The 27,365-nt window shown below is 36.4% G+C and overlaps 1 protein-coding gene across 4 annotated transcripts in view; it reads left to right on the forward strand.

Moving 5' to 3' along the window:
- Positions 1-27,365, forward strand: part of ADAM22 (ADAM metallopeptidase domain 22) — a 234,306-nt gene that overhangs the window by 195,044 nt on the left and 11,897 nt on the right. Inside the window, exons 23-30 of one of the 4 annotated variants that reach the window (XM_069588181.1) lie at positions 2,754-2,922; positions 6,320-6,434; positions 9,534-9,624; positions 12,732-12,749; positions 19,392-19,499; positions 21,904-22,004; positions 22,353-22,419; positions 24,626-24,736. In XM_069588181.1, coding sequence (XP_069444282.1) covers positions 2,754-2,922; positions 6,320-6,434; positions 9,534-9,624; positions 12,732-12,749; positions 19,392-19,499; positions 21,904-22,004; positions 22,353-22,419; positions 24,626-24,736 — 780 coding nt within the window. Of the gene's footprint in view, positions 1-2,753; positions 2,923-6,319; positions 6,435-9,533; positions 9,625-12,731; positions 12,750-19,391; positions 19,587-21,903; positions 22,005-22,352; positions 22,420-24,625; positions 24,737-27,365 lie in introns of all 4 variants that reach the window. The other 3 variants (XM_069588182.1, XM_069588179.1, XM_069588180.1) reach the window with 3 other exon arrangements.

The raw sequence follows: 27,365 nt of genomic DNA on the forward strand, positions 1-27,365 counted from the left end.
AAGCATCACTATGAACAAAGCTCATGGAGCTGATGGAATTCCAGTTGAGCTATTTCAAATCCTGAAAGATGATGCTGTGAAAGTGTTGCACTCAATATGCCAGCAAATTTGGAAAACTCAGCAGTGGCCACAAGACTGGAAAAGGTGTTTTCATTCCAATCCCAAAGAAAGGCAATGCCAAAAAATACTCAAACTACTGCATAATTGCGCTCATCTCACATGCTAGTAAAGTAATACTCAAAATTCTCCAAGCCAGGCTTTAGCAATCCGTGAACTGTGAACTTCCAGATGTTCAAGCTGGTTTTAGAAAAGGCAGAGGAACCAGAGATCAAATTGCCAACATCCCTGCATCATCGATAAAGCAGCAGAGTTCCAGAGAGAAATATCTATTTCTGCTTTATTGACTATGCCAAAGCCTTTGACTGTGTGGATCACAGTAAACTGTGGGAAATTCTGAAAGAGATGGGAATACCAGACCACTGAACCTGCCTCTTGAGAAACTATATGCGGGTCAGGAAGCAACAGTTAGAACTGGACATGGAACAACAGACTGGTTCCAAATTGGAAAAGGAGTACATCAAGGCTGTATATTGTCACCCTGCTTATTTAACTTATATGCAGAGTACATCATGAGAAACGCTGGGCTGGAAGAAGCACAGACTGGAATCAAGATTGCTAGGAGAACTATCAATAACCTCAGATATGCAGATGACATCACCCTATGGCAGAAAGTGAAGAGGAACTAAAAAACCTCTTGATAAAAGTGAAAGAGGAGAGTGAAAAAGTTGGCTTAAAGCTCAACATTCAGAAAACGAAGATCATGGCATCTGGTCCCATCACTTCATGGCAAATAGATAGGGAAACAGTGGAAACAGTGTCAGACTTTATTTTGGGGGCTCCAAAATCACTGCAGATGGTGATTGCAGCCATGAAATTAAAAGACGCTTACTCCTTGGAAGGAAAGTTATGACCAACCTAGATATCATATTGAAAAGCAGAGATATTACTTTGCCGACTAAGGTCCTTCTAGTCAAGGCTATGGTTTTTCCAGTGGTCATATATGGATGTGAGTGTTGGACTGTTAAGGAAGCTGAGCACCGAAGAATTGATGCTTTTGAACTGTGGTGTTGGAGAAGACTCTTGAGAGTCCCTTGGACTGCAAGGAGATCCACCAGTCCATCCTAAAGGAGACCAGTCCTGGGTGTTCATTGGAAGGACTGATGCTGAGGCTGAAGCTCCAGTCCTTTGGCCACCTCATGCAAAAGGTTGACTCATTGGAAAAGACCCTGATGCTAGGAGGGATTGAGGGCAGGAGGAGAAGGGGACAACAGAGGATGAGATGGCTGGATGGCATCACCGACTCGATGTACATGAGTTTGGGTGAACTCTGGGAGTTGGTGATGGACAGGGAGGCCTGGCGTGCTGCATTCATGGGGTTGCAGAGTCAGGACACAGCTGAGCGACTAAACTGAACCGAGTCTGAGGGAAAATGAAAAGTTGTACAGGTAAAAGAAAAGGTATAATTATGGTGTACTATATCACTCATTTACTAAGTCCTAACAATGCATGATTTGTTGTTGATTTAACTATTGATCAACAAAATGTGTAATGGAAGGAAAGGGGAAAGAGATGAATTCTCAAATTCCATAGAGGGCAGTCAATTGATAATACTGAAAATAGGAAAACTAAAAATAGTAGTGATACAAACTCATTATTTAATAATGTGTACACAAATTTAAAAAGAATCAGTTAAGAGTAGAAAGTGATTTCCTCCAGGGAAGGACATAAGAGGAGTAGGGGCAGTGAATCCCTTCACTGCATTGTAAAAACCAATTTGCCTATTTAACTCATAAAACTATATGCATGCATAATTTTGATAAAAATAAACAATAAGAATGGAAATTTTTGTAGTAGCATTGACATGGTATTATATGAATAAATAGATCGTGAATATACATGTTTAGTCCCTGTCCTATTTATTTATTTGTTTTTATCCTGTTTCTTTTTTATTCCTACCTAATGTATGGGTTGCTGTATTGAATAGTCGTTGCAATAGTTTTAGTTCAGTCAGTTCAGTTCAGTGCTCAGTCATTTAGCCATTCTCAAATATAGAGTTGACCCTTGAGCAACACTGGTTTGAACTACAAGGGTCTATTTATGTGCATGTTGTTTTCAGTAAATACAGGACTTTTTTTTTTTTTTTTGATAAATATGTGCTACAAAACTACATAATCCCGCAGTGGTTCAATCTGTGGATGTGGAACTTGGATTTTCAACTGCATGGAGGGGTGGTACCCCTACCCGCCATGTCGTTCAAAGGTCAACTATAGTTTGCAAATAGAACAATCTTTTGGGGAAATGTAACCAAATCTACAAAATTCTCATCATTGTTTGAAATGTATTTAAAATCTTGAAGGTACTTATTTATCAAATCAAATGTTATTAATAATGGCTTACTTGACTTGTACATGGCATAGTAGCCAAAGGAAAATGATAAAGCCATTTCAGGCCCTTGTTATAATAATTACATTTAAATCCTAAGGAATATAAATATCTCTGAAAATAATTAGATCAAAAGATTCAATTACTTTCTCCATTTGAAGATTGAAAATGTTTATGCTACTTTTAAAATTAGGTAATAAAGAGAAAATAGAGAAAGTGATATTGCCTACTTTTAAGTTTTTAAATGTAGTCTCAAGATAAATGTAAATTAACAGAATCCCGCTTTCTTTTTGCTCTCAATTTATTTTTAGTGGTGGGCATGTTAAGCTTGATGAAGATGTTGACCTTGGCTATGTGGAAGACGGGACACCCTGTGGTCCCAAAATGATGTGTTTAGAACACAGGTGTCTTCCTGTGGCTTCCTTCAACTTTAGTACTTGCTTAAGCAATAAAGAAGGCACTATTTGCTCAGGAAATGGAGTAAGTATTCACTGCCTCACCATAGGGATCTATTCAGTTCTTTTATATCAGAGAAACAGATATGACCCTGAACTGCCTATTGCTGTAATAATGGAAAACATGCTTGCCCATGTTTCTCCAGCTAGTATATAAACAGTCATGTGGTCATAGTCGTTTGTATATTTCTGTTGTGTAATCTGTGAAAGCTTGGGAATGAGAAAAAGTTTCATCTTCCTAACCAAATTCTCCCATTTTCCACTCTTATTAGGTTAAATTGATCTAATTTAATATAATCTGAGTTTTCTACAAGTGACTTAGGAGATAAATTTTAACAAACTATAATGGGATGAAAAAGGGAGTACAAAGTAGGGGCAGTGGCCACAATACTTAACAATTGGTATGGTCCAGGCACTGACTGGAGAAGGTGATGGCACACTCCACTCTAGTACCCTTGCCTGGAAAATCCCATGGACAGAGGAGCCTGGTGGGCTGCAGTCCATGGGGTTGTGAAGAGTCGGACACGACTGAGTGACTTCACTTTCACTTTTCACTTTCCTGCATTGGAGAAGGAAATGGCAACCCACTTCAGTGTTCTTGCCTGGAGAATCCCAGGGATGGGGGAGCCTGGTGGGCTGCTGTCTATGGGGTCGCACAGAGTCAGACACGACTGAAGCGAGTTAGCAGTAGCAGTAGCGGTAGTAGACACTGACCAGTTAGAACAGACCATAAATAATTGCCTTGACCAAAACAGTGGGTACCAGCTAAGGATAATGTCTAGAAATAGAAGCAGAATAATTAAGGAAATGAATCTCAGAGATGAATAGAAAGAATGGTGGTGCTGGTGGTGCTCAGACATGTCTGATTCTTTGTGACCCTATGGGCTGTAGCCTGTCTCACTCCTCCGTCCATGGGACCAGGCAAGATGACTGGAGTGGTTTGCCATTTCCTTCTCCAGGGGATCTTCCTGACCCAGGGATTGAACCCAAGTCTCTTGCATCTCCAGCATTGGTAGGCAGATTCTTTACCACTGTGCAACCTGGGAAGCCCAAATAGAAAAAATGGTGGTATTTAAAAGGCTATATATCTGACAAGATATAGGTAAATTTATAGATTAAATAAACATGCTCTATTAGCAACTACAGTTTTGTCATTTTCAGTTAGAAATTCTACACTAATGAAAATTTCTTGAATCTTTTTCTTTTAGCATGCGCCATGATTTTCTTTTTATCTTCTCTGGGTTCCTTCTGGTTATGCTATCCAGTTGAGAATCCTTGTCCAGGAAGTGTAAGCCTTCAATCACGGTCATTCCGTGTATATCCCTGAAGGATACACCAAGAATTTCCTAAGGAAGGTCTTAGTAATGTTACTTTTTGCCTAAGAATAGGAATTCTCCTGGTACAGGAGAATAGAGAAGGTATATAGGAAGTAGTTTTGCTCTTTAATTTAAAGGAATCTGCTAAGGTCTTCTTTCCTTTATAAGTAAGAGGATGTTAGGGAGAGATGCTTTTTGGGAGACGGGAGTAAAGCATAATGGAATAATTTCTTGATCATATGCTAATGAATACCTGTATCTTACTCATCTAGAAGTCCTGAGTATGTAACGCAGAGTTGTGTTAATTAACTGTTTGCTTAAGGAATGAGTAATGCGTGATGAGTGATGGGGCTTCCCAGGTGGCACTAGTTGTAAGGAACTCACTTGCCAGTGCAGGAGACCTAAGAGTTGCAGGTTCGATCCCTGGTTCAAGAAGATCCCCTGCAGGAGGGCATTGTAACCCACTCCAGTATTCTCTCCTGGAGAATCCCCATGGACAGATAGCCTGGCAGGCTCTGGTCCCTAGGGTCACAAAAGGTTAGACACAACTGAAGCGACTTAGCACACATGCACACACAAATGAGTGATAGACACAAGCAAATCAGGTGGCAAATAGCATCCAATTGTTTATAATAATTATGCATAATACAGAAAGGTTATATCCTATGTGTTTTTAACTTATAGTGACTCAACTTTGTATTGTGACAACAATTAAAATGGGAAATACAGTAGATATTCTCTTTATACTCTACATCATATAGGTTAAGAGTGTGGGCTGGAACCAGACAGTTTGAGTGTGAAATCCAGCTCTCCTCTTTACTAACTGGGTGAGATTGGGCAAATTAGTTAGCCTCTCTGTGTTTCACTCTATTCTTATAAAGTGGGACTAATAATATTGCCTAGGATGCAGGATTGTTGTGAAGAATCAATGAATTAACACCTGCAACTGATACGTAATACTTAGGTCGATCCCTGTGACACAGTGAATATTCAGTAATGTCAGCTGTGACTGTGTTTATTATGACCATTGTACAACAGTGTCACTATCCTTGTCACTGTATCACTGGTGCTGCTGCATGATATGGAAACATACTTGGAGAAACCAGTTGACCTGATTATTGACCTGATCTGTTGAAAAGATGGTGGGTGAAGTGGGGTCTCAAACTCAGGCCTTTTTTTTTTTCCTTCCTGCATATTTGTTAATCTGCAGAAAGTTGCTAATCTGAATTCATTTGAAATCTGCAATTTGTTGATCATATGTACAGTACAGTTAAATCTGCATGTATGTTGTCATCTGGCACATTCAAGCAGACAAAAATGAGAAACCCATCCCATCAAACCTGAGTCCTGAAGAACTTCTCTGATCTTAACCCTAACTAAATTCTCTCCTACTTCTCATTCCTTTCAAAGTTGCTTTGAATAATAAGATTTTAGAACAGAAACATAGGTTCTGTTTCCTGAGTATATAAGTGAGGATTATTGTCTGATAATTTTTAAAAATGTGGTGCCAGTTTATGTGAATTTTTCCCCTAGGCTTTGTTTGAGGGATTTCTCAGTTTCCATGACCCCTGAGATAGCTAAGCTCTGGAGCTTGGGTTGAGGTGCCTAGGTTATGGTTTTGTGAAGCTTTCTTCTCAGACCACTGCAAAGCCTCAGGCCTCCCCTCTTCTTTGTCAGATTTCCCTTTATCTTATCTGCTTCCTAAAAGATGAATAAAATTTTGTTATAAAGACCCTTTCTTTAGAAGAAGAAAACTTTGTATTGAATAATTGGAAAATGATTGTAATTCTGCTTAGTCTTTTAAAATCTCCCTCCTAAAACTTGGGTTAACCAAATTCAAATTGATCATCGATTTTTGTGTAAGAAATGTAAATTCTCTTTTAAACTTTGTTGTTTGCTCTCTAGAAAATATTTTTTGAGCAAGATAATTAGTAAGTAATTAGAAATAGGAAGAAAGTACCAATAAATGTCCAGTCCCATCTAATTCTAGGCATACAATTATTAGAAATTAATACAATTAATTTTTATTTTTAAAAATTAATGTTTATTTTGCATGCCTCTGTACCTAAGAGTTAGTGTTGATTTTAGATTGATTTTGGATTTCAGGTTTGCAGTAATGAGCTGAAGTGTGTGTGTAACAGACACTGGGTAGGTGAAGACTGCAGCACTTACTTCCCTTACAATGATGATGCAAAAGCTGGCATTACTCTGTCTGGCAATGGTAGGTACTTACTTTGGTCCCATTATGTTGTCTTTATGCACAAGGAAAGAGAAAACTGCCCTTCCTAAGCTTTGTTTGGATTATTTTTATATAATTCAAATATAAGTTAAATCCACGTAATAATGAATTACAAGGTACAACTGGGGCCCTCATTATGAAACCGATTATTTCCATTATCGTGTAATATGAAATATTGAATATAACTTAGTCTATTGATTTAGCCATATCTTGTTCTATATCAGACTGATATTTTCCAAGTATTGTACTTATTTGGAGCTGACAACAAATCCTAGCATCTTTTTAAAATATAATTTGATTTTTATTTATTGGCTGTGCTGGGTCTTTGTTGCTGTGCATGGGCTTTCTCTAATTGTGCTCAGTGGGGGTTACTCTCCAGTTGCAGAGTGTGGGCTTCTCGTTGTGGTGGCTTCTCTTGTTGCAGAGCACGAGCTCTAGAACATAGGCTCAATAGTTGTTGTGAAGAGGCTTAGTCGCTCCGTGGCTTATAGAATCTTCCTGGACCAGGGATCAAACCTGTGTCTTCTGCACTGGCAGGCAGATTCCTTACCACTGGGCCACCAGGGAACCCCTAGTATTTCTTTTAAATGAAGAAAGTTTCCAAAATTTTTAAGTGTATTATTTTATATTTTATGCTTTTTATATACTGGGACTAAGTAAATGAGAAAAAATTTGAATTTATTTTTAAAATATTTTGTTAACTTTAATATTCTCTCTTAAAGAACCACATCTATATTAAACTCCAGTTCTGTAGCCTCTACTGTGGGTAATTCTAGAAGTAGTAACCTTGGCCAAGGTGCCTGGAAGGGGTTTGACATGGATAAGAAGCAGCAGGTGTAGTTCAAAAAGCAAGAGTGGCCCAAATTGAGAAGTAGAAATTAAATGCAGATAGTGGAAAGAAAACATATATTGAAGATGAATGTCCCTTTTTAAACTATTTTTATCATTTAGTTATTGAGTATTCTTCTGCATAAAATAATGTTCAAGTCCTGAAGTCCATTCAGCTCCAAACAATGAGAAAATTATTATTTTTATTCTAATCATCCATACAGGTTAAACGTATTAGTCAATGTGACTTTCATAATAAAACTCACAGAGTGATTAGGATTTTGGCATCTTCAAAATCCTAAGTCTTAGTGATGGTTGTGGGGCTGGTTCCTGCACTTAATGCAGAAAGAAGCCTCTTCAGATCTGTGGATTTAACTGGCTTGTCAAAAGTCATACTATTACTTAGAAGTAATCAGGACTAGCATTTGAGTTTATTGTCGTTGTTGAGATGCTCAGTCATGACTGACTCTGTGACCCATGGGCTACAGCATGCCAGGCTTCCCTGTCCTTCATTATCTCCCATAGTTTGCTCAAACTCATGTCCATTGAGTCACTGATGCCATCCAACCATCTCATTCTCTGTCGCCCCTTTCTCCTCCTGCCCTCCTTCCCAGGGTCTATTGATCCCTGTTGAATTTCTGGAGCTTTCCCCATGGCTCAGTGGGTAAAGAATCTACCTGCAATGCAGAAGACACAGGAGATGCTGGTTCAGTCCCTGGGTTGGGAAGATCCCCTGAGGGAGGAAATGGCAACCCCAGCATTCTTACCTGAAAAATTTCTTGGACAGAGGAGCCTGGCAAGCTAGTTAAAAGGATTGGAAACAGTCAGACATGACTGAGTGACTAAGCACTCACGCATGTTAAATCTCTGGAAAGAAAGGAAGGGGAGATGGGCTAGGTCTTAGAGTGGGAAAATCCCAGGGCTCCAGGGGTCCTCTGGTATCTGCACCCTCTATCCCATAGATGACTGGGGCAGGGTGGAGTCGGCCTGTCTCCTGGATGTCTGAGCCCCGCTGTCCCATGTGACTCCTGAGGGCTCCCCGATAGAGAGGCTGCCACTCCATCATGGGGAATTGGAATCTGTTCCAGTCATCCATGATTACAGCCTTTGATTCCTCAGGAGTGCAGCAGACAAAGAGCTAACTAAGCTGCCTGTGGTGAGAGTGCTATGATTCAACATGGGGTATAAGTCTTTATCAACCAAACAGGTCATCTGAGCCAGGAGCCAGGCACCAGGCGCCAGGCAGGCCTCCAGCCTGCGTTTTTTGCTCTTGGGCTTTTACTAGTGCTTGTTGTCCAGTCCTTTGACTCACTGGGCCCCTTTCACTGCTGAGATCCCTTAAGAATTGCATCGCAGCCTGTCTGACCGTTGTTGCTGCCGGACACAACAGCACCATCACCCAGTCCTTACCTCCAGCCCTGCCCTGGCCCCCTGCCAGTCAGGTGCATCCTCGCTCTCACAGGTCATCAGCACCAGTCTCCAGCTCACCTGACTCTGTACTTTCCATTGTTTTTCCCAGATACCACAGTCATTATTGGCAAGACTGGGAACTACAGTCTTTCATCATGTAAACCACCTGACCATCTGTAGCCATGTTATCTCCTTTTAGAAGCTTATATTTACACAGACAAAATATCACACAAAATAAGGACCTTATATTGGTTGTGAAGATGGAGTGATAAGAACAATAACATTTCTAGAATTTCTAGGGAAGAGGTTGGAGTCCAAAATATGATTTCTAAGTATTCCTCCCCAGGGGTATTGTGCTATATAGTGATACTCCTGTCTTCTCCTTATCTTTATTTTTTATTTTAGTTCAATGACCTCATTATATTTTCCAGAAAATACATGGAAAATTAAACCATTCAAAATGCACTTGGACAAGAATTAAAAGGGAACATACACAAATAATTATTTTTCAAAAAACAATTGATTGAATTGCTAAGTTATGGTTGATTTCTCTTCCCTTAAAAATACCTACTTTTAATTTCAAGATATATAGGAATATAAAATCATTGTCATATGCCTGAAACTGATATAGTGTTTTGTCACAATTATATCTGAATACATAAATAAAATTTGGGAAAAAGCTTCTCTAAAATTAAAACTGTATAAAGGAAAAAATGCTCACTTTTTAAAACAAATGTTATTAGCGTGATGATCTTTAATCTGGAGAATAAAGTTCCTGGAAGAATTTTATATCAAAATTTCAGCTGTATTCACTGATCTTCATTGTTTCTTTTCTCCCCCCAGGTGTTGCTGGTACCAATATTATAATAGGCATAATTGCTGGCACCATTTTAGTGCTGGCCCTCATATTAGGAATCACTGCATGGGGCTATAAGTAAGTGAAATGGCTCAGTATATTACTATCAAAGTGTACTTTAAAATATTTATCTAAATGATTCTAGAAATTTTTGTATCATTGGATAAATAAACCTGCAGTGAAAATCAGTCTGGTTCAGTATTCAATCCATGATGATCCTTGGCATGATTAGAGGTAACAATAATTAATCATTTTTAAAATTTTGAGATTAACTCCCATCTATTTGAAAAATACAGAATTTATTTTAAAACCATTACATGAAATAAAATCAGTCTAAATCGTGTCTCATACAAAGGCTGTGTTGGTTGGCTCTTTAGTGATGCAGATTCTCTTGACTTAAACCCATTCCCCCACATCTAGGCAGGATAGTGTATTAGAGAGCATAGAATTTAGTAACAAGGGTGATATCAACAAGATCAAGAGCAGGATCTGCTCCTTAGTGCTTCCTGCTAAGAGCAGGGATCCTGCCAAGAGCCAAACCTCTCCCCAACCAATGTGGAGAAGACATTGTTATTTGTTATATATGTGAGTGTTTTGGGGAAGGAAAAACTCTTCAGAGACCTGTTAAAATTAAAATTCAACTATTAGTTACAACTTTTAGAAACCTAATTCTTAAGCTTCAAAGTTCAGCTTACAATTCTTTGGTTCTATGTGCAAGATTTAAAAAGTTACACATTATGTAACTTTTGAATATTGGATCCCCTTAGCATTTAGCTAAATAAATGACTTCACACATTGCAGACTTTTTGTATACTTAATGTGCTCATTCCCCTTATTAAGTACTTCAACTTATGATGTGAAAAGTTTCCTTAGTATTCAAATAACTTACGTTTAATAAAATAAAACTTAAATGAACCAAACTTTTTTGGCTAGGCATTGACTAGCATAGTGTATATAATAATTTGTTATTACTATTATCACTGCCTGACATGGTTTTAATCCAACTGAATTAAAAGACACCTCTTTAAACTAGTATATGGGTCTTGCTGGCTGTGAGGTCAAAACATTGAAGTTATTTTGGCTGAAAAGAGAGAGTAATTAGTTGACAGCCAGGATGAACTTTCTATGTTGTGAATACTAAATGCAGAGAGACATTTGTGCAAGGCTGTGTTAACAGATAGCACAGACAGCAGGGTAAAGTTTAGCATAATGTAGTTAATATGGCCTAGCATAGTGTAGCAAATGCCTCTTTAATGTGCAGATCGTTTGGCACTTTGCATGCTTATATTTGCACCAGCTGATTTCAGCATAATTTGGAGTATAAAATTATATGTCTGAAAGAAAGGCTTTTCTGTACATATATTGTTTGAGCTCTCCTTATACCTAAGGTGAATTAGCCCTATCTTGGCGTCACACTATTTCCTTGACTTCCCTTGTGCAAGGCTCATGTCGTAGTTGCCATCACAACCACTGCTATTTTGAAGTAGCTGAGTGATTTCATTTGGTCATGAGAGAGGGAAAGCAAAACTGTTAGTTCTGTTAGTTTTCTGCCACCTACTGATGCAAACTGATATTTCATGTTTACAATCTTGGAAAAAATTACCCTTTCAAAAATTTGAAACCTGAACATCTAATCCTACTGCTAATGAAATTGTCTGTGTCTGTTTACTTTACTGATTAGAATGAAAAATACTTCCTTCTGTATATCATTTCTTATTTTTATGAAATTTAAGTGGTTTCACTTTTTTGTTTCTGAATATATGTACTTTGCAGAATCTTGTTCATATACAGTATTCTTTTCACAAATAATTTGAACCCGAATGATGAAAGTTTTGTTACATTTATTCAGAATTTGTATAAAAATAGAATAAGGATGTAGAAATGTACAGTAATTAAATTCATGAATATGCTATTTCATGTATTCTATTTGAAATGCCAAGCGAGTTTAGGACTTGAGAATTCATTTTCTCATTAATCCTTCCAATTAAACTTTCTACGCCTTCTCCAAGTCTTGGGGTAATAGAAGGAATAGGAAATGAGGAATACTCATTTGTAACTGGTGGGTCACTCAGGTAATCAAATTGAGGGGATAAAAAGTAGAACATGTTGAATTGAAACATTTTGGCTTATTTTTCTCCCATATATGATAGTTTCAGGAATGAAAAATATTAAATATCAAATTGGCACTTTTACCCTCATGAGCTCATTATTAAGAAAGATGCCCAGAGAATTCATGGAATAGATTGGTAGGTAAAAGTGCTACAAACAAAATCTATACAGCAACATTAGCCTTGATCTTGGAAGGAGGAGCCTACCTGTTAGTTGCTTGACCTTCCAACAAGTCTTCAAAATACTGACAGCTAGTTAGGTCAGGATAGAAATTTTGAAATTAGCTTGTTTTATTTAAAAATTAAAAATTATTGGCACCTCCTTACCACACTCTCTAGAACACATTTTTGTTTCAGAACGATTTATTCTGAAACTCATGCAATTTTATTTTAGGAGACTTTAAACAAAGTATCACCACTGTTGCTTTCAGTGAAACTTCAGTGAGTAAGTAGTGATGACATGGGAGGTCCATAACAGCTGTGAATGCTCATTCTATCATACACAAAATGTTCTGATGTACATTTATGTTTTCATATTTGAAATTCTTAGGATGAGCTCTAGTTTGTGGCATATATTCCAAAAAGAATGAATTATAATTTTTATTTGCATGAAAATGCATTTAATATATATAAGTAACTTGACTAGTTTCCTTATTTAAATCAATGTGCATGTCTGAAAACCTATATTTGAAATAAGGTTGACTTTAGGACATTACTAAATGTTTAATATGATACAGTTGAAACAATTACTTTTTAATAACTGAAGCTTTATGCTGTTAAACAATGGTTACTTGAAAATGTTATCACTAACCCTTTGGTGTCATTTCTTCAAAAGATGAAGTGAAATTTGTGTATGTGAGTGAGTGTGTGTGTGTGTGTGTGTGTGTGTGTGTGTGTGTGTGAGGCAGAGAGAGAGAGAGAGGGGGAGACTGTGTTTTTGATCTTCATTTTAATTCTGCAATTAAAAATTCTAGTGGAGATCTTTCATCAAATGCTTTTATGTTTAGTGATTTCTCTTAATGTATTTTTTTAGGTAACTAATTCTTTCTCTCTCTCTCTCTTCTTGTCCATAAAAAGAAACTATCGAGAGCAGAGGTATGTGAAAAGAATAATCTGAAAAAATAACTGAAAACCGAAAGGTTTAAATCTTGTTATCATCTTTGGAATTCATACATACTGTTATAAATTAAGTTTACTTTTGTTTTTATGTTGTAGTGGTCATAAACTAATCTTGATTTTTCATGGCCTTGAAATGATCATTTTAGTACTGTTGCTGTGGAACGTGTTAGTTTAAAATAGATCTATCGTTATTTAGTTTTAATGGTTTTGTCATCCAGCAAAACTATAATTAGTCATTCTTATTTGTGTTACTTTTATAGTAATATATATTTAGAAGTTGATTTTTTCCTACCTAAAACAAAATTCCTGTATGTTAAGGTGTCACCATTGTTTACATTAGTTGATTGGCTTTTCTTCACATTTATAACACTTTTCTTGCCCAATGATTTCTAAAGGAATTTATTTTTAGTGATTGTTGTTATTTTATTAACTTTCATTAATAAATGATAAAATTTATATAGGCATAGTTTTGTGATCAGGAGAGCATCTTGGCATTTGAGGAGTCTGTTTTATCTCTGCGTAAGAAAATTTTTTTTTTACAGATAATTGTACAGGTTTTGAAAGAAATGATTTGCATAGTAATAATCTCTGATTGCCTACTGCACTATTTTTTTTTTCAATAAAAAGCCCCATAATGTCAGGCACTCTGTTCATATAACCTTAAAATCTATGTTTAGCCAGCAGTGTCTAAAGAGATAAAGCATTTATGTAGTTGGGTAAAACTTGCCTATTTTTTCTAAATCTAAATTAGCCCATGTTGAGGTACACTCCTCACTTTTCACATTTAAAAACTTATAATTGCTATTAACTATTGATACCAAAAAATTAAAGTACACTGGAAATTGACCATCTAAGACCACATCATATAGTGCTAGTTTTGTACTCAAGATGCCTATGCAGGCTCCTAACTTCCCACAATTGTAGGAAATGTCTGAGGCAGATTAGAAATAAGATGCAATAAATGTGACACTTTATCAGACCCTCACCACAGCTTTTATTTTATTTTTCACCAACTAGAATTTTAAACTTTGTTCTTTTTCCTTCTATGTTATAATTTAAAATCTGTATAAGGTTTTAGCCATAAGTGGTACCCACAGGGTACCCATTGAGATCCTGACCAGTTAGCCATTGATATTAGAAAATAATGACCTTGCTCTGGAGTCACTGACTTCTATCATTAATGGAGAAAGTAAAACTGAAACAAAATTATTTAAATAAAGAAAATAGACTTCTCTGTGACATGTTTTAAACTCTGTGTCCAAAAAACACTGAAGAAGAGCCAAAGCTATTTATGTTGTCTGATGGGTAGATGTTGATCAGTTATACCAGAAATGTAAGTTTGATGGCTTTCACCAGTGAAAAATAAAATCATACTGCAAAGATCAAAAACTGGTGATTTAGCTCCATTTCTGTAAGAATTAAGTCTGTAGTGTAATTTAATGTTGCTGACTATTTGAAAAGGAAAGCACAGTGTCATAAATACGTAACATAAGCAAAATTGTTATGGTGTGCTCTAAAACGTGTTCTCACCAGGGGTATTCTCCAGAATAAAGGAATTGTCCACATTACAAAAACAAATGGTAAATATGTAAACCTGAGCACTAGTTTCTTATTCTAACTCAATATATACATAGGTACAGTTAAGAAAATTTTTGTTAGAAATCTCTTTTTTGTGCCTGATGTAATTTCATGCCTCCTGGTAATCCTGGGAGTATTATCAGTATATGATGAATACTGAGTCACCATTTCATCAATCTGGACACTCTTTGAAGTCTAGTTCATATTTTGAGAGTTGTCACTTTTCAGCAGATACTATTTTTAAAATATATTTTAGCACAAATTTTATTTATTTTTGCCCTTATGATTGCCTGTAGCTAATGAATCTTAGAGTTATATGAAAAAAGTGAAGTCGCTCAGTCATGTCCGACTCTTTGCAACCCCATGGACTGTAGACTGACCAGGCTCCTCTTGCCCATGGGATTTTCCAGGTATTATATAGGGTTATATAATAATTGTTAAAATGGAGAAGCTGCAAGGAATGAACTTTAGATCAGGAAGTCCTCCTTCTGAAGGACTGTCTTTTATTAGAATGTATCTTAGTGGTTATAGAAACGGTGATAAGACCAATGGACCAAAGCCTACATAAGGAAATTTACAATCATGTGAAAATATCTGAAGATATTCCAATAAAGATATGCCCAATTCCAAAGGATGCCAGGGAATAGAAATAAAAAATTTGAGTTGCGTTTAAATTAAGTTTTGCTCTGAAGTTCCATGGTGGGAAGACCAATCAAGAATGAATCAGAAATCTACCTGCTAGTATGTGGTCTTGGGAAATCACTTAAACTTTCCCCAGTTCCAAATGCAGACAAAGTTCTTTGTAATCTGTGAAGCTTTCTAGTAAGGAAAGTTATTGATATGTGGTCTCTGAAGACTTTGTGTTTCTCTAATCCTCAGATGAAAGAGATAGGTAGGTATGGTTGTCCTTAAAGAGAAAGGCAGCATTCCTGACATGAGTGAGGCCCACACATCCTGGTGTGAACGCATTGGTGAACATACAGCTTTGCTTTGACACTAAATACATATTAAGTATGTAGCCAGTTATGAGATTCTTTAATTAATGATACGATGGCTCAGAAATGCCAAACTCAGCATAACTTTCAAATGACTGGAAATGTCAGGCAAGTAATTCAGTGAAGAAACCTGATAACCTGGTAAATTGTCCCACCAGAGAATGTGTCCCCCAGGTTTTCTTTATATTGAAGGAATGTGTGATAGGTTTAATTTCACATCTGGCAAAAAAATTAGAAGCAAGCCCTTTTTTTCTTTTTCTTTTTGTTTATAAGCTGCCTGATAAAAGATAGAAACCCCATTCTGGGAGACAGAACTTCATACATAAATTATATCACTTTAGATCTGCCAGGGTTGGTAACTTCCCTGGCAGTCCAGTGCAGGGGGCGAGGTTAGATCCCTGGCTGGGGAACTAGGATTCCAAGTGCTGTGAATATGGCAAAAATAAATAAATATAAGTCTGCCAGTGTCATCTTGTGAAGGGTAGAGCCATGGGACTGAGGAGCCAAGGAGAATTCTCAGATATCGTCTAGTTAGAAGGATGACTATTGATAATTTTCTTTAAAATCTCCAGGAAGGAAGCCTTCCATCTATTTTTCAGTTGATGCTATTGTTTCTATTTTAGCATAATTGCTTTAGGAGTTAGCAGCTGTATACTTTGCAATAAGAATCAGAAGTTTGAATTTTAGTTTTCAGGCAGTTTTGCAAATAGCAATAGAATAAACTTGGATTTATAAAGCATCCTTATTCAGGTGCAATTAAACTTGGATTTAATTCAAGTTAAATTGAATTCATTAAACTTGGATTTATAAAGCATCCTTATTCACGTGCAATATTCTTTTGTCTGAAATGAACATACATTGTTGAACATACATAATATGAATCAGAATAAATAATTAGTTCATATCTTCCTGATCCATACCTTAAGCAGAAACCCCCTTCCCCATTTCTTTTCTCTCTCTTACCTGTTTTAGCCACTTTACTTTCTGCTTGTAAACCTCCCTCCTTTTTTTCCCTAAGACTTTCTTAGCTTTTTAGTTTTTTTAATATTATTATAGTGATATTCATGCATCTGTCAATGTGACTTAGTACACAGTACACAACATTTCTTCAGACAGCAATGTGACAATTCCAATAGCAGACAGCCCGGACACCAACAAAGCTTTGGAAAAGTGCCTCCTTCAGTCTTAAGGTTAAGACTTAATTTTTTTCATTGTGATCTTATTTTGAGTATGTGTAAGGATTATTAAGTTAAATATTATGGTTCAGCAGACCCTTTAAGGAAAGACCAGACTTCTCTTATAACACGAATCTTTTTTGAGGAAAAATAATTTAGCTAAATAAGTTTTATTTTCTTTTGGTTATTATTTATAGAAAAATTCATTTACATGTCTGAAATATTTGCTTGTGATGTGGGAAATTTGAGGTAATTTTTCCATTATAAAACTTAGTACTGATCAGGCCACCTAATTCCAAAATTCTATGAAACTAGTAAAATTTAGGAAGAAAAGCATAAAGACTAGAAAAACACATTCAGATTTAATACATTTAAAGCTATCACTTACTTGGTCATTTATGGTCTTTTATAACAAATGATGAAGTAGTATTTTATTGATCATAGGGACCTGATATATTCTCTTATCTTCACTAAAGATTAATCAGGAGAAGTAGGTTTATAATAATATATAATTGGATATTGAAAAAAGAATAAATTTCTGGATAGTGAAGGCTGTTAAATAGTATTAAAAGATCTTTAACAAAGTCTATCATCTGTTATTATTAACATTTTTATGCATTTACTGTGTGAAGGAGTTATATGCATTCTTTGTGGAATTTTAAGAATGAAGTGTAATTTCTTTATTTCGAAGACTTCATGGTGGAGATAGAGAAGAGTCTAGTTTGCCTGGGATGATAAAAGCAAAGCCATGCCCCTCAAAGTTCACTGCACTTAAACTTTCCTTTCAACCCTTTGACTGAAGCCCATAGTTTATGACGTGTGTAGCATTTAGGATGTTTGTGTGCAGCGTAAAAGATGAACATGGACTGCAGAGAAATGACACTGAAGGATTTGTAAACGATGCTTAGCTAAACAACAGGCAAAACCATTGAGCCCCATCCATTGTGAAAAGCAGTCCATTTAAGCCTGCAGTCTGAGATAAGTGAACCCTTGGTAAATGCCTGAATGCCAGAACCATGTAAAGAAAGAGTAATTTGGGTGCAAAGTCAAGTAAAGTCACAACTTGTATTTATTTGCTTTGAATTTGCTTCCCGAGTAGCTCAGCTGGTAAAGAATCCACTTGCAATGCAGAAGACCCTGGTTTAATTCTGGGTCAGGAAGATCCCCTGGAGAAGGGATAGGCTACCCACTCCAGTATTCTTGGCCTTCCCTGGTGGCTCAGTTGGAAAAGAATCCGCCTGCAGTGCAGGAGATCTGGGTTAGATCCCTGGGTTGGGAATATTCCCTGGAGGAGGGCATGGCAACCCCCTCTAGTATTCTTGCCTAGAGAATTCCCATGGACAGAGGAGCCTGGTGGGATACAATCCATGGGGTTGCAAAGGGTCAGACACGACAGAGCAAGTATAAATTTGAATTTAGTGAGGCACAGCTCATCAGCTTATAAAAATTATCATTAAGGGTAACAGTGACAAAAATGACTTGTTAACCGTAAAGATTATTATTGGAAATGTAATGTTAATGGGATGTTCTTTGGCATTCTTTTATAAGTATTGATATGCTACAAAAGGCAATTTTCCTACCTGAGGCAACTTACAAAACTTTGATTATTTTTATTTTCAAAAAATTGATAGAGCATTTTACTGACAGGAAGCAAGACAGAAAATATGATTCCAGACAGTTAAAGATCTCTTCCATAAACAGATATATCATTTGTGTTATTAACAGTATAAATATAGGAATTACATGTCTTTTCTATAAAATTAATGTTTCATAATATACTGGGAAAAATATTATATTTATGATCTAAAGTCACAAATATTTTGAAAGAATATGTATCAAATAATTATATTAATCCTACATACAAATCTAATGAGAAATTTGATTTCCTTAAAGGGGAGATAGATCACACAAGTTAATATAGGTGCTTTATGTCAGTTGTAAAATTTTATTAGCCATGCCTGTCTGTGGGGTCATGCACTGGCAAAAAATCAGATTCTATCTAAAGTTTTCTACCCTGTTCCCTTAGCAGAAATAATAAAAATATGTTCCAATCTCAGTTAATTCAGAATCAGAGCGAATGGAGTCGGTAATAGTGCAGCCTATGTAGATTTTCCCTTGTTGGAGATAAAGAATTGAGGTCATCCACCAGCCACCTATAAGTATCTTTCTATAGTGTCAACAAGAATTCCATTATTTTTCAACTGTTTCTTCCTTTTGCTAAATTATCTTCCTTTACGTATTCTAGTGTGCAGTTAATAGAATTACATTTTTGATTGACATTTGAATCTCTTTTGATTTCTTTATATTTCTGCTAAATGAATAGTGAGGCCCCAGATTGAATAGAGAATTCAAATAATTTATTTGGATTAAATTATAGAACAGTTTAGAAATCAATCAGTTCTTTTAAGGCCAAATTAAGATCACATTTATAGTATTTAGAAATTACAAATAGTTTACACATCACAGTGAAAAAAAGGATACCTTATCTGGGCAAGGACTGTCTGTCTTGATATGTCTCCTTCAGCACCAGGGTTTTTTTTTTGTTTGTTTGTTTGTTTTTAAAGACAAATTGGCAATTAACATCTCTAAGAGTAATGAAGTTACAGTGAAAAACCTCATCGTTTCATATTTTTCCCCTGAAGCAAGGGTATATTCATCCAGATTGTAAAGACTTCAGTGATTGCATTTCCGACCTCTACAATTAGAATGACTTTAACTTGTCACATTTATTAATAATCTTACATGTTGTTATAGATTTGATTCATGTAGATCATTATCCCTACCTCTTTTTTCCTAAAATAATATTTGTATATGTCTGTGTTCATTTGTGTGTCTTGTTTTCTGACTTTGAAATGTTTATTATGCCTTAGACAGTTACCCCAGGGAGATTATGTAAAAAAGCCTGGAGATGGCGACTCTTTTTATAGCGACATTCCTCCTGGAGTCAGCACAAACTCAGCATCTAGTTCTAAGAAGAGGTCTGCTTTTCTGTCGCATTTTCAGATTTCTACCTGTTCCATCACACATTATTCCATTAGTCAGAACATTTCATTATTTTGCAGCAGGTTTGATTACTTCTTCCTTCTTTCTTGAATGTTAAAAATAGTATCCTTTGTTCTTTGATTACTCTACTTCAAAATGCCATATGCTCAGAACCAGTGGTTTAACAAATCAGGCCAGAAAACCAAACAAAAGAAAACTAAGCAAATAACAACCCTAAGTCTATATAGAAACTCCAGGGTTTTTCAATCTTGCTCTTCTACTGCTTCAGAAACTACACATAGTATTTTATTGTATTTTAAATGGTGAGCTTTATGTCATGTTTGGTAGTCAAAGAAAAAGGTTACTGTCACGCTTCAGTAAAAGCAGTTGTTAAAATAAATTGGTAATATAAATGCTGCATTGAATTTTTTAATTTTAAATTTATCAAAGCTAAGCTTGCTGTGAAAAAACAATTGCTTCTCTGTGAATCATATATTTGAATATCATGATTTTGCCTTTCATTCCTGGAATGGTTAATTCTAGACTTTATAATTTAGAGCTGGTTGCCAAATTAATTTAAGCATTTTTAATATTTAAGTTGTATAGCAGTCCAGATGGGGTTAATATATTATTTATATGTCTTAAACTTGAAGGCTGTATTCTGCTCTATGGTCTTAAGGTATATAAGACCATTTAAAATTCTGCATGCTTTATAAATGCTTAATAAAATAAGCTGACAGAAGAAATAAATAGAATGTTTTAGGAAATGAGACCTTCATTCCCATTGAAAAAAACTTAAATATTCCTCTGGAAGATTTTCTTTAAAATTGTTGGTAGGGCTGTAATGTATACTTTGGGCACAGTAGTTCCTTTATAGACTGAAAGGGAAATTGCTAGTTTATTGAGAAGAAACCATGATCTCTTCTGGAGTTCTAAATAGAGTAATCTGCAAAAATTCTGCAGAGGATCTCACTCTTTATAAACATCAGGAAAAAAAATTGAAGGAATTAGTGAGATTTGGGAACTGCTGTGGAACTGTTCTCTGCATAAAGGATTGTTTTTACTCAGATAGCATAGCTTAAATCTAGAAGTTAAATTATTAGTCTTTGCATAAGGAGTACAATTCTATAGAAGGATGTTCAAGCATTTTATTCTTTTAATTCACTGGGTACTTTTTAGCTAAGAGAATAATCTTTTCTTAAAATCCTCACAGTATATATTTTCTTGATCAAATATTTAATTTTAAATCAAATCACATGGTAAATAAATGTAGAAATCAATAGATTCCAGGAGAATTTCTATTGTTCATTTGTACAAAATAGGAGTTACTTTATACTTAGCAAATGATGGTAAAAAATGTAGGGAATTACATAATAATTGTTCTGAGTTCCATTTATTTTCATTCATCAGTAGAAGGTTCCTTTTAAAATAGATGTTTTTAGTGATTAACTGGAATGATATATGGAAAAGATTTAAATTACAGCACTATTTTCTAAAGTAGAAAGAGCTTAAAATATTCAAGAAGAGCTTAAAATATTGATTTGAATCTTTACCAGATTTTAGCAAAATCTCAATGGGTTTTGACTTTTAAACAGTTAAATATTGTACCAAATTATGTGATTCCTCCTAAGTATATGCAGATTGTCAAAATGCTTTTCTTATGTGGTTCAAGGTAGGTGTGTAAATTTTGCTTCTTGTAGACAATTCATTTAAAGATGGTAGGACACAAAGAGCAGAAGGGCTTAATGGTACATGGACTTTATGAGAGAAAGCTCCATGATAAACATCTGACTCAATTCAGTTATTGAATAGTTAACCAACAGTACCGCATTTGGGAGGGGGGATGGGTGCATATTAGTGGAGAAAAATGCCAATTCTCAGAAAATAATTTTATTGTTTAAGAAAACTTAAATATTAGGTTTTGGTAAAGATTAATCTTTGATAAAGGTTAACCAGGTTCAATTGAGCAATTCTTATTGAAATCTCTTGGAAGTCCATGTTCTCATAATACTTGAATGGAAGCCATTGCTTTACAATTAAGAAACATCTATGGTGGGACCCCATTATAACTCTTGCTGCATGGATTATATAACTGAAATACATAGTGTATTTGCTCTGTGTGGTTCTTGGGAATGTAATTGGCTTGCACAGTATCCTGATACTTTTCAATTACAAACTCTTGTAATGGGGTTCCATTGTATTTGACTTTTCTTAAATTGAATGTTGTGTAATTCTGCCTTCTTCATGAAGACTTTCATGTTTTCTTCATTCTTTCATTTCAGATTTTTTTCTTTCTTGATTTATTTTAATGCTCAGTAATGCTTAGAAATGTTGCTTACTGATTTCAAAACATTCATTTGATTATATTTTTGAACAGTATATACACATTTTCAATTTCAGGTCAAATGGACTTTCTCATTCTTGGAGTGAAAGGATTCCAGACACAAAACATATTTCAGACATCTGTGAAAATGGACGACCTCGGAGTAACTCTTGGCAAGGTATAGGGCAGCATTCTGAACCCATCTGTCCACATAACCTTAATTCTATATTGTATGGTGCCTGGTTGTAAAGACTTTTTCTTTTTCATTAGTTCTTCAGCTCTTCTTCCAACAAAGAGGAGGACATTTCTTATGAGAGAATCCCGTTCTTTTTTCTTGGTTGGGAAATGATGGGATTTGGTAGCACCAGTGCACTGGGTACATGAGAAGGCTGCACAGTGCTCTGAAGTCCTTTGTTCTGGGCTGGTGCTGTTGTGAATTGCATTCACTTGAAATACAGTGTAATTAAACACACAGAAATTGTTTTTTTTTTAATATTCAAATCTAGCCATAAATCATCTTTTTCAGGTAACCTGGGAGGCAACAGAAAGAAAATCAGAGGCAAAAGATTTAGACCTCGGTCTAATTCAACTGAGTAAGTCTGAACTTCTAATGGAAAAAGACCCTGCAAGGTCTTGTGCAATTAGTGTGAAATGTTAATTAACCTGATCATCAAAGAACTGTAAACCATGCCTCTGGGTCTTGGTTTTATCTTTTTAATCCTTTTATTTATTGATTTATTTATTTTGCTGTTTTAAAATTAACCATGGCTTTTCTCTTTTACATAGGCATCTCCGCAACTGTGCCCATACCAATACCCCCTGATAGTGGGGGATCTCACCCTCGCTGCAGGCTTTGTCCTCCAGTAACCTGCCATTGTGGTGTTTTGGTTCCGTTTGAAGGGAATTTTGATAACATTCCTTTCTTCTCATCGCCCGGGGTCCAGCCATTTCAGAGGGGTCACCTTTCCTCTCCCCGATATTCACACAGCCTAGAAGCATCAGGCGGAAGTTTCCACTGTACTAGAGCACGAGAGCTGCTCGCAGTGTGAAACCGCCGCTCCCAGGGCTTCATGGCCATCTAAGCATTCTCTCAGACTACTGGAATATGGGTCCCTTTAAAATTTTCCTTCTGAGGACATTTAAAAGGTTATTTCCCTAAACTTGCTCTTTAACGGAATCATTGTCACTGAATGCAACACTGTATTTAAAATGATAGCCATATTTTTTTTTAAGTCGGATGGGGTTAGCAGTTACATTTAGAGTCATTTATAATGAGGTAAACACCATACACTTTTCAAATTTGTCTCTCCACTTAAGAAAAATCAAGCAAAACCAAGCTTCTTGAAATCTTTATCTCCCATCATGGAATAAAACACATCCTTAGTTTTCTTCTGGACCTTGCCACCCGGTTTTAATTAACCATCCTTTTTGGACCTACCTAATTTTTTTTTTTTTTTACTTATTTCTCACTGCAGTGTTAGTGATTATTCCCTGGATCTCTATTGCTTCTTCATGCCTTAATACTTAAAAAATCTGAATAGCAGATATTTGTTCACTGCCTGTCAGAAACTCATGTTAGCTTTTCCATCATATACCCTACCTTTTTCAGTCCAGGACAATAACATTGCCCTGAAATTTGGAGCTTCCTGCTGATGGTATTGTCTTGTAAGTGGCTTGTCAGTTTACTAGAGGATATGTTACCTTAGCAACAATAAATAGGTTCCAGTGATACCATTGCATGGTCCAGAATGGCATCATAGAACTCCATCACAAATAACTAATGTGTTAGAGTTTATCTTATACATTCCCAAAGCGCTTGGATGCTTTAGGGCTCATCATGGATAAACTCTTGGAATGTTTGATTTGTTTTGCATGAGGTCACCTGGTAAGAGCTTCTTAGCTTATCTCAGTTGCTCACAAGAGTACAGGTAAACTGCTGGATTGTTCTTCAGGACTTCCTTTGTGTAACTGTATAGTGCTTTAACAGTATTTACTGTAACAAGGCTTTGAAAACTCCGAAGTGAACAACCACCAAATATCCAATATTGTATTAAAACTATGAGTTTAGGACCCAAGGAATACTTGGTGTTTAGTGACATTTTCTAGCAAATCACTTATTTTTCAAAAATTATTTATCATGCAACAAATATTATGATACTGTAGACAGCCCTTGAGAAATCTTGCCTGTGAGATAATTACTACATTTAATAAGTCATCATAATGGAGTCATCATTATGAAGAAGTATTAAGGATGCTCTCAGATTTTTCAGACTTTCAGATTTGGTTACATGACCCATATAAGCTAAATGGAACCAAGTTTGTGAAGCTGACCACTTCTCACATTCTCATATACCTTGTTGTACAGACACTAAGTTTTGTTTTATTTTTCTTAAAAGAAATCCTAACACATAGCATGTCAGGAATTATGTCAACAGTTTTTTTTAAATACTTCCCATGTTTATTAAATAATTGCAATTGCATCTGATATAACTATCATTTGTGTGATTTATAAGAGGAGCAGTATGACCACAAACATATCTTTTAAATTTTTTTTAGGTTAAGAGTTACTATCAGGTCCATTATTTCAACATTCCCTTTAGTATCTGATCATCCCAAAGGATGATGAAACATGAGTTCATTAAAGAAACTGCACCACAAATGCATACTGTGCTATAAAAAGTCCTTGTTTATCGTATTGTTCTTCCACTCAAAGCTTTTGCATCATCCTCACTGTTGTACATGATGTAAAAACAAAAGGTTTTTGGCTTAGACTTTGTATTATATATTGTGTTTTTACAGGAGGGAGCCCCAAGCACCTGAGCCTGGGCACTCCCTCGCCCAGACAGTCCCATCCCAAGGCATAAGCTCAGGGGGCTCTGACAGCCCCCAGACAGGGAGTCTGGATCACAGGTCAGTCTCCACCCGCCCCTTCATTCTGGGCTGCCACTTAATCTCCCTCCAAGTCCCTTCCTTGGCTGAGAGCAGAGTCATTTGATCTCTGACTGACCCCCAACGTCTGCTCAGAGGTGCTCCTGGTCCAGCCAGTACCGGCTAATTTTCCTCTGCCTTTCCATTCTGGAGAACACAAAGGGCTCTCCTATCCTGTTGAATGCTTTTTTTTTTTTTGCATGTTGCGCTACAAGCCAAGTCAAGCTACGTAGGCAGATGCATCTCAATGTGATGAAATCTCATCACTGTAGCCAGCATGACCTAGAGATTATTAGGAAGCCCACTGTGAAGACACTTTCATAGGCACATCCCCTGAGGGAATCTCGATTGAGAGCTCTCTTCAGTGACCTAGCGTGAAGTGATCACAGCTTTCTGAGATGCTCCCTGACACGGAGAGAAAGGCCTGACATATGCAAGTCAGGCCACATGGCTGTAGGTTTCTTGGAACAGCCATGGCTGTTCCTTGGAGCTTCTAAGATTGACAGTGAAAGGAACACATGTCTCCTCCTGGAAGTGGCCAACTGCCCGTGGGTGACTCAGTTTGCTGTGCGGCTATGTTTCACCCAGTAACAGCTGCATGGGCTTTTTCTACAGTTTTCCCCAGGCCAGAGCATTCACTGGCCTTTATGTGTGGCTGCACTTGCTTTTTGACTTTTTTCTTTTTGTTCAGAGTCTTAGTAGAAATTTTTATGCAAGTTTTAATTGGCTATCTATGTCAAAAGCACAAGTTGGCAATGATTGTGGCTAAAGGCAAAAAGAAGTGTGAGTTGTGCCCAAGTCGGACACTATCTTAGCAAAAATGGTCTTGTAAGCATGAAAAGCAAGCAAGCCCTTCCCTCAGAAGGGAACTGACGATGTTATTTTGTAGTGTACATTGGTTATTACTAAAAAGGAAAGGGAAACTTGAGGGAAAGCACAATGGAAATATAATCTAATATTGTTTATATAACTGTGGAAATGTATCTTGATTTAAATGTATCTACAAAAAAACCCAAAAAAACAAAAAACTAAATATGGAGGCAAGAAGCAAACTTTAACCACAAAAAAAGCAGTGTATTTTATAATTTCCCCTGGTTTGTTTTGAAATAACTTTAAACATTTTACTGAGCTTAAATCTTCATTGTCTGTGGTATCTCTGGAAGTTACCTTTTAAATGAGAAATCTCAGTGTAAAACTTCCAAATTCTTCTGTGACTGAATTTGTTGAATCTTTATGTATTTGACAAGGGCATATTCTAAGAGGGTGTGTTTTTGCTTGGCTCCCAGGGTTAAAAATCAAAAGAAACTCTGGAAAAAAATATAAAAACTCTTGCACTCGTAATTTTACTGCCTTTAACATCTTCCTTTGTGCAGTAATTCTGATGGAGACTTTGTCAGATCCGTCAGGAAAATGTTACGTAAGGTCATTATTATCCTCTGACAGTCACTCACCCAGTGATCAGATACTCAGAAGGCAGCTTCTGAGGCATTTCCTACTGGAAACATGAACGTGAAGTGCACAAAGGGGAGGAAGGATGGAATGGCAGCTGCACCTAAGTTACCAAACCCACCTCAAGATCATGGAGGCCTACTGGGTCCATACTGTGTGTTGGGGCTCCAGGATCAGAAGAGTGGGACCCTTTCTGCTCATTATAGAGCCAGCTGGATCACCTTTCTCCTAAACTCCAGCTTGGGATCTGCTCTCAGGAATGAGACAGAAGCCATGTAAAATCTTTCCTTTCATACTGGAAAGAGAGCTTGGCTTCTTTTAATTGTTCTTGGGATGTTATATTCTGAAACACCAGGTTGGAATTGCAGCCATCTGAGTATTGTCAAAAAGGCCCATTATCATTTGAAAGCCAAGGAGACAAATGAGTGGTGGACTGGAAAAAGCCTTTGGAGGTGGGGCAGCTGACATTACTCTGAAAGAGAGTTTCTGATTCACTTTGGGAAACCACTGGAAAGGCTTTCCCTGAAAGGGTGAATATATGCTAAAATGCCTTGAGCCTTCTTGTAGCTGAGTTAATTGTCATGTTGTTGTACAGACTGCCTCATAATCACCCAGCATCCATCCTGGTTTATTTGCCATAGTCACTTGCATTTAGAGGGTGAAGAACATCCTTGCTAAGCTTGTGCTGTGTATTTTCAGATTTTCTATCTTGTTCTGCTTTCTTTGTTCCTTCCATTGCTTTCTGCAGGTATTTAAACCCATGGTTCAAAAGAGACTATAATGTAGCTAAGTGGGTAGAAGATGTGAATAAAAACACTGAAGGACCATACTTTAGGTATTTTATAAATTAATTTTATATCCTTTTCAAACTCTCCCAGCACATACAAATACTGTTGTGTGACTGGTTTTCTATCTTGTATCTCCCAATACAAGTTCCCATAGGTGGAAAAGGTTCTTGTTTATTTGCTGCGTTTTGACCTCTGTTTTTGGCTTCATGAGCAAGTCTAGTTCTTTTCTGAATGTTTCAAATGAACATATTTGAAAGGGTTGCCATTTAGTGCATGTCCCTATCACCATCTTCAGCTTTTTAGTAGCTTTCTCTTCATGTTATGCTATGTACTGTTCTATGGGCATGAAGCATACTTTCCACTAATAAAGAAGC

This window comes from Ovis canadensis, chromosome 4 (assembly GCF_042477335.2).
Source record: "Ovis canadensis isolate MfBH-ARS-UI-01 breed Bighorn chromosome 4, ARS-UI_OviCan_v2, whole genome shotgun sequence".
NCBI classification, from domain to species: Eukaryota; Metazoa; Chordata; class Mammalia; order Artiodactyla; family Bovidae; genus Ovis; species Ovis canadensis.